Source organism: Pteropus alecto, unplaced genomic scaffold (assembly GCF_000325575.1).
Source record: "Pteropus alecto unplaced genomic scaffold, ASM32557v1 scaffold45, whole genome shotgun sequence".
NCBI lineage: Eukaryota > Metazoa > Chordata > Mammalia > Chiroptera > Pteropodidae > Pteropus > Pteropus alecto.
In genome coordinates, this window is record NW_006442491.1 from 18,290,889 (window position 1) to 18,298,824 (window position 7,936).

At 43.3% G+C, this 7,936-nt stretch overlaps 1 protein-coding gene across 3 annotated transcripts in view; it reads left to right on the forward strand.

Moving 5' to 3' along the window:
• TBC1D20 (TBC1 domain family member 20) overlaps window positions 1–7,384 on the forward strand; it is an 18,572-nt gene extending 11,188 nt beyond the window's left edge. The window contains exons 4-9 of one of the 3 annotated variants that reach the window (XM_015597270.1): window positions 2,282–2,468; window positions 2,621–2,722; window positions 3,686–3,827; window positions 4,623–4,810; window positions 5,085–5,377; window positions 6,996–7,384. In XM_015597270.1, the coding sequence (XP_015452756.1) occupies window positions 2,282–2,468; window positions 2,621–2,722; window positions 3,686–3,827; window positions 4,623–4,810; window positions 5,085–5,340 (875 nt within the window). In that variant the 3' untranslated portion in view covers window positions 5,341–5,377; window positions 6,996–7,384. Of the gene's footprint in view, window positions 1–2,281; window positions 2,469–2,620; window positions 2,723–3,685; window positions 3,828–4,622; window positions 4,811–5,084 lie in introns of all 3 variants that reach the window. The other 2 variants (XM_015597271.1, XM_006921681.2) reach the window with 2 other exon arrangements.
• The last annotated feature ends 552 nt before the right edge of the window (window positions 7,385–7,936 follow it).

A 7,936-nucleotide genomic window follows, 5' to 3' on the forward strand; every position in this document is an offset into this window, starting at 1 on the left:
CACAGAAGGGTCTTCAAAGGGATTATTAGAGCCCCTTGCCTCACAGTTCCATCCCCTACCCTTACCTGATACAGGAGATGGGTCATTGGTGTTGACATTGAGGAGCTTGGGCCACACTTTTCGCCTGATCTCATCAGTCAGGAGCCCTCCTTCACTGATAGCCATGCGTCTAAGGGCAGCCACATCAGTGGGCTTCAAAGAGCAGATTGGAGACTAACAAGAACTATTAATATCTTCATTCGATTTGATTTTTATAAATAGGGATACCTTGCATATACACATATTGAGTTCCTTGGACTGAATTGCCTCCCCATTCCAGGAAGAATGAGAAGAATGACCATTGTCTCCATTTTCACAGTGAAGAAAACTGGGCTACAAACCTCATGTTTGTTATCTATTTCTCTTCCTTTGGCAACTCTGCCTTTATGTCCATGAAGAGAGGATAATTGCTAAAAGGAACAAGAGCCTCTAAACCCATTGCTTCACTCCTCCAAACCCATGCTCTGGCTTGGATTTTGTCTGTTAAAGGGCCTTCTTTCCTGCCTGCATCCTTGCTTCCAACAGAGGTTCTTGGGATTCTTGTGTAGCCAGTGGCCTGTCATCTTGTTTTTTTTATTTTTATTTTATTTATTTACTTATTCATTTATTTATTCTTTTATTTTTATTGAGGTATAGTTGACATACAACACTATATTAGTTTCCGGTATACAACAGAATTAGATATTTGTATGTATCCAACTTGGTTTTGATGAAAACATGCCCATGGTCCAGTCTCCTTTTCCTATCCTGCTGCTTTGGATGAGACTGCACAGGACAGGTGCCTCCCATTTTTCCCCTAGGTAACCTGTTTTCCCTCTGAACTCTATTCTTCTTCCATTTATGTAACATCAGTCTCTGATATTCTTTCTGTAAGTTGAACTTTCCTTGTGGTTACATATTCTTTTTGCATTCATTTTGTTCTGAGCTTAGCTGACCACTTTTATACTGAAAATTCAAGCAGGGTTTAATTTTTTCTTTCACTACTTTCATGATTTTACCTATCCATAGTACTTTGTTTATTTCATTTTCTTTTTAATTTTATCTTTTAAGAGTATGCCTTTTAGAGGATGTGGAATAAATATGGGCAAGAGATGAGCTTTGCTCTCACCTTAAACCCTTTGCTCAGTTTAGTCTGGGTCCTTACATTAGCTGTTTTCTCTCACGGTATCTATGCTGTGTGCGATTCTTCCAAAGCAGTTCACAAAGCCAACGTTTGGTGTTTTTATACCAAAAGCCCGATGAGCTGAGGGGCCACACTGACCACTGCCAGAACCAGCTACATACACAGAAAGAGCTCCCAAGACAGGCACCCCTGCTTCCACCTGCATCTTTGGGTCAAGGAAGTTAAAACTTCCTGTGATAATTTGGTTTAGAAGAAAACATGCAATTTTTTTTTATTTTTACACCTACAGAAAAGTAGCAAAAATAAGACAAAGAATTACCTAGATACTTTTTACCCAGATTTTCTTATATGTTAACATCTTACAGTATTTGCTTTCTCTCCTCCGTGTATACACACAAACATTTTTTTCTGAACTTTTTAAAAGTAAGTTACAGACATGGTGCCCCTTTGCCTCTAAATATTTCATGGTGTATTTCCTAAAATCAAGGCTCTTACATAATCACAGTATACTTATCAAAATCAGTAACAACATTGAAAAATACTATCTGATCTACAGATTTTATTCAGAATTCACCATTTATACCGATAATGTTTTTTATAGGAAAAGAAAATATAAATTCATGCATTTCCCATTCAGGTATCATATCACTTTAGCTTCCTTTAATCTGGAATAGTTCCTTTGTCTTTTATGACAGGCCAGTTATTTCAGAAAATTTCTCTCAATGTGGGTTTGTCTGCTATTTCCTCATTATTAGATTTAGTTTATACACTCTTGGTAGGAATTCCACAGAATTCCTCAGAAGCAATGCTGAGTCCTTTTCAGTGCATCACATCAGGAGGCACATGTTGTCAAATAGTCACACTACTGGCAATGCGGTGATTCAGTTAAGATGGTATCTGCATGTTCCCCCACTGTCAGATTATAGTCTGTGACTCTTTCCTGTATGCCACATATTTCCTACATGTGTGTAGATCTTGATATGTGTAACCAAAATGCAAATTTTCTTTTATTAAACACTTTCTCTAAAAATCCATTGCTGACCATCTTCTAAACCGTCCTGTTACTAGGCTGCTTGCCATGTTCAAGTGCATCTCCCTCCCCCTCTATCCCTTCCCCAGGCATGCCAGAAGAACAGAGAGAAGGGCTTCAGGAAGAACTAATCGACATCATCCTCATCATCTTGGAGCGCAACCCTCAGCTGCACTACTACCAGGGCTACCATGACATTGTGGTCACATTTCTGCTGGTGGTAGGCGAGAGGCTGGCAACATCCCTGGTAGAAAAGTTGTCTACCCACCACCTCAGGTACCAGCAAAGAGGGTCATAGAGTCTGTTCATCACTCCTCAAGTCACCCCCAGGGGTAACTCCTCAGCCCATTTTCTAGTCAGTGTTGCCACCCCCAACCCCGATCTTAGATGTTTGGTCTGACCAAGCTCATTGAATTGTCTTCCTCTAGGGATTTTATGGATCCAACAATGGACAACACCAAGCATATATTAAACTATTTGATGCCCATCATTGACCAGGTGAATCCAGAACTCCATGACTTCATGCAGAGGTATTTATGTGTCTACATTTATGAGTACACACACATACACACAGACACACACATACCTTCACTTTTCTCTAGCCTCTGTTTCTTCCTCACAAGTCTAGCTCATCATCATCTTAGTCAATTAGTGTTAAGTCCTTCTGAGTCATCCTTTCCAGTACCAGCGATATGGATAATTTAGTTCTGTACACAGTCTTGGAGCCCCTTTTGAGTGCTATGCTTTTTGCGGGCGGGGGGTGGGGGCGGAGTACAAGAGCTATCACAGCCCATGCCTCTGAGGAGTTTACATCTAGTGGAGAGAGGTGGACAAGGTAAGTAAGCCAAAGTAAACTTTGAGGTTATTGCCACAAGAAAAGTAGAAAGTCCTAAAGGATCCAGAGGTGAGAAAGACAAGGCCATCCATGGGTGGTTTCATTCAAAACCAAGTACCAAGGAGAACTTTCTTTGCAAATGTCATATGATTTTTTTTCTTCTCTTTTTAGTTGGAAATGTGTCTTTGGCCAATGCTTCACTTTTTTTTTTTTTTTTAAATAATGTTTGTGTCTTAAGATGTTTCAGTCATCTCATGATAACTGAAAAATTAATAATACAGTTGTATTTTCAAGCCTGAGAATATGTGCGTGTGCCCCCCCAAAAGGGTATTTATTTCTGAGAAGGAAAATCATGGTATAGTTTTCGGAAAACAAATACTTTTTGTTCTTCTAGTAGACATTTCTTGGCCATTAGGAGAGTACCCAGTGAGATAAGGCAACCAGCACACTATTGTAGTGTTAATGACATGGTGGTGGGCACATTTTAAGGACTTTGTATTTTGTGAGAAGAAAATGCTGAATTCCTAGGTGGCTGAATTTTCCAGAAAGCGTATTTCCTAAATACTTCCTTCTCACGGTACTGAGGACAAAGAAGGCCCAGAGAAAAGGAAGGGACGACTCATCAGGGAACCTAACATCTGGATTTCCTTACTCCTAGTGCCGAGGTGGGAACCATCTTTGCCCTCAGCTGGCTCATCACTTGGTTTGGGCACGTTCTATCTGACTTCAGGCACGTTGTGCGGTTATACGACTTCTTCCTGGCCTGCCATCCCCTGATGCCCATTTACTTTGCAGCTGTGGTAGGTACAGGCCATGAGTCTGCAGCTAGGTTCACCGTCACCCATTCTAGTTTGCTCATGTCCCCTAAAGGGAAACCTGGTGATTTTGGAAAGATGCAAAAGCCAGCATTTCCCAAACTGGTGTGCCTGGACACCATTCTGTGCAATAGTAATGGGAATATTATGGAAAAGAATGTTCTGTGTAAAAATAAGTTTGGAAAATGCTGATTAGACATAGATTTGTATATTGAGTGATTTTTTTCTGAACATTTAAATGCTCACCTGTATTGGGAATTACGTTTTTCTTTTGGCATCTCTTGGAACTAGACAAATTGCCAACTCCGGGTTTAAGAAACGAGAAGGTGTTGGTATTATGATAGAAAATTGAAATGGCTTGCTGTGGTATGGGGGGTAGTACTCCAATTATTAGAGAGCCTGAGTCATAGGTGGTGGGAATGAAAGTGGGGACTCATTGTTGTTCTTTCTACTGTTTAGAACCTTTTTTTTTTTCGGTTCTAGAGCTCTAGAAATCTTCCAGTAATTCCTCTCTTCTTTCTCCTAAAAGAATCTCCTTCATTTACTTGGTCACTCTTTCATGTCATGGGGTAGAAGTTTGCCTCTAGCAGGAAGGGCCAGCCCAGTAGTAAAAGTACTCACATATGTACATTATCACTTCCTAGGTGGCTACCAGAATTTGCTAAGCATTTGGGGTGAGCCCTGTTACCAATTTAAAATTCATGTTTAAGGAGAATAAAATGCACATGGCCAATGCCTTTGTATGTTTTGGTCTCTGATGCAAGGCCTTGCTCCTCACAGATAGTGTTGTATCGAGAGCAGGAAGTCCTGGATTGTGACTGCGACATGGCCTCGGTCCACCACCTGTTGTCCCAGATCCCTCAGGACCTGCCCTATGAGACGCTGATCAGTAGAGCTGGGGACCTCTTTGTTCAGTTTCCCCCATCCGAACTTGCTCGGGAGGCAGCTGCCCAACAGCAAGCTGAGAAGTGAGTGAAACCAAGGGACTGGTTGAGGGGGCGGGGGTAGGGGGTTGTTAGTGAACAGAAGTGATGGAAGATTGTGTCTAGCAGAGACAAGGTTGGGGAAAGTTTTCAGAGATCTAAGCTTATGCCAGCAGAATTACCACTTTAGTCTTCATGATCTTTATCAAGAAGTTTCTGAGCAATGGATTGCTCTGCCCTCAGCCTATTTAATCTAGTTTTTCTTTCCCTCTTTTTCTTTCATACTGTTTCCTTCTTTCTGTCTCCTTCTTCTCTGCAGAACGGCAGCCTCTACCTTCAAAGACTTTGAGCTGGCATCAGCCCAGCAGAGGCCTGACATGGTGCTGCGGCAGAGGTTTCGGGGACTTCTGCGGCCCGAGGAGCGAACAAAAGACGTCCTGACCAAACCTAGGACCAATCGCTTTGTGAAACTGGCAGTGATGGGGCTGACGGTGGCACTTGGTGCGGCTGCTCTGGCTGTGGTAAAAAGTGCCCTGGAGTGGGCCCCTAAGTTTCAACTGCAGCTGTTCCCCTAAATGCCAGAGAAGACACTTCTTCTGACATCACATTAAGGTCTCACCCTTCCATGGAAGGTTGGGGAGGGGTGGAATGTCCTTTATTAAAAGGGTTTCTGTCAAAGGTTTTCTATTCCTGCCACCCTTTCCTGCCTGTCCCCAGTTTGCCTTTGCTTCAGAGGCCAGTAGCAGAGCCTTCCTGACACTGGGCACTAGGGGGACTTCCGTAGGGTGGGCTTCCAAGTGGGCTCTCTGTGTTGGAGGAAATGGAGGTTTTAGCTCCCAGATGCCTTTGGAACCACTGGGCCTGGTTACTGGGGATCCTCTTAGCTGCTCAGCAGTAAGTAAGCTGGACCACTTAATGCCCGCCTCACAGCTCCTCCTGTTCTGTCTGCTGCAGCCGGACAAAGAAGGAAGGCGCTTCTGCTAAAGAAGTCGGACCTTGCAATGAAGGCAAGGGGGCAGGGAAGGCTAGCCTGGGAATAAGATTGGCCCTCTTGAGAGCAGCTCCATTAGCTGGTCAGAAATCAAGGAGACAGATGTGAACTAGGTTACTAAGTAAATCCTACCAATTTTTAGCCTAGAAATCACTGAGGAATTTCCAGTCAAATGGGAAGGAATGTTAAGTTTTAGGGCCCAGACATAGACTGGTTTGCCTGCCCCTCTTCTTTTTTTTCCCCTTCCAGCCACACAAAGTTGCTTATAAAAGTATCTTTTATTACTATTTTTAGTATTACATAACACCCAACATGTAAAGTACCCTTTAAAAATAACAGTTCTTGCATGGAAAAAAATAGTTCTCATCAGAAAGATGAGCTTCCAGGACCCTGAAGTTTCCTTTTTACTCAATTATTTAATATTTCCTTTTAGCCAGAGTTGCTATTTGTAAACGTCCCCACACTTCCAAAGTGTCCACTTCGCGTCCAGCTTTCCTTCCTTCCTTTTCCTCAGATCACCCATCTTGCTCCAAATAGGCACCCAGTCACTAACTTGGCTTCATTTTTTGGGTTTGATTTCTCTCCTCAACTGCTGATCTCTCCTTCCTGGTTGAAAATGTCTTTGGAAATTTGTCAGCACCCAGAAAGAGACAAACCACAGCCTGCAGAGTGGTGAGCCTAGAGCCTGGAACAGCCAGCTCCCTGCCCCAAGCTGCCTGAGAACTCTGTGGGCCTTTAAGAATAAGATGGATCATTCAGTCCTTCTGGGACAGCTTTTCCTGTAAGCAAAGCCAGATTTGTTTTAGATCAACTTTGGCTGGCTTGAAAAAAAAAGTGCCTTTTGCTGCTTTAAAGAATTGGAGTGTATAGTATGAAGCAGCCATGTACTTTAATCTCCTGGTCTCTCTCTGGTAATGTTCTCTCATGATAGCTGTTTTCTTAAAGTGAACATGACAGAAGCACTTTACTATACCCAGACCTCTACATCCTCCCCGCATACCCACTGTGTGCAGAGTGGAGGACTTTTATTTAGCATGCCAGGCAGCTGGCAAACCCAGAAAAATTAGGAGCGGCGGCAGCACTAAGTTACACTCAGCACTTTAAAACCAAAAAAAAAAAAAAAAAAGCTTAGAGGGATGGATCGTTCTTTATAACAGGAGTCCCATCTGGGGTGAGTGTGATGTGGATGGATTAATCTAGAAAGTGGTGGATATATAAAGACAAAGGAAATTCTTGCAGGATCCACAGGTGATGATGTGACAGGTATTCCCAGTCTTCTCCCACAGCAAGTTTGTCCTCTTGACATGTTTACAAATGGACAGCAGCATGGGTTCCTCTTGCCACAGCACTCGATCCTGTCGGCAAATACTGAAGGAATTGATGGAGAAGAGGAAAGGAGGTGCCCGTGATCAGGATCCCAAGGCCACCGCTTTCTGGATCCCAGGAAACAAGGCATTTGCTTCTGTTTTGGTCTAAGGAGTGAGGTCATTCAATTTATAGCTTTACTGACACGAGGATTCTCCCCGCCAATGAGAAGGCATTATCTTTTTACCTTCAGGTGGTTTACTATTGTGTAAATATTTTGTACAGAGCCCTGTATGAAATAAATAGCCATATGTGGTTACTAATCTTTTGTCATTCTGTCTTGTCCACCATCTGTTAGTAGACTCTGGTCTTAAGCATCTGGCCTTGATGTTCCTCACCTTCCACTCCTGGCCTGGGACTGTGCTCTGGTCTGTTGACTCCTGGTTGGTGCCAACTCGCATGGCTACCTGCAGTCCTATTTCACCTGCGATAAGTATGCCCTACACACTCCAGCTACCGCCTGGGGCCCATGGTCACAGTTAAGCAGCACAGGTGGTATGGGATACTACTATGGGGTGATCTTGACTATTTTTCACTCTGTTCTGGGGATGCCTTCATCTCTGAAAGCTGATAGTTTTGCAACCTAACCAGAGCCTGGTGTAAACATAACTGTGCCCCCAGATGTAATTTCCATCCACAAAGGAGCTGTGAGAGCTGTTCTTGCCAAGTGCTTCCAGCATCTTAACACTCCTAGCTGTCAGGTAGTGAGAGCCCAGAGCAGTGCCAAGTCCCTGTCGCCTCCACCCTGAAGAGGGGCCCATCATGGAGGCAAGAATCCATGTCATCTGGGATGTGACTCTTTCTCTGGCCCAGAG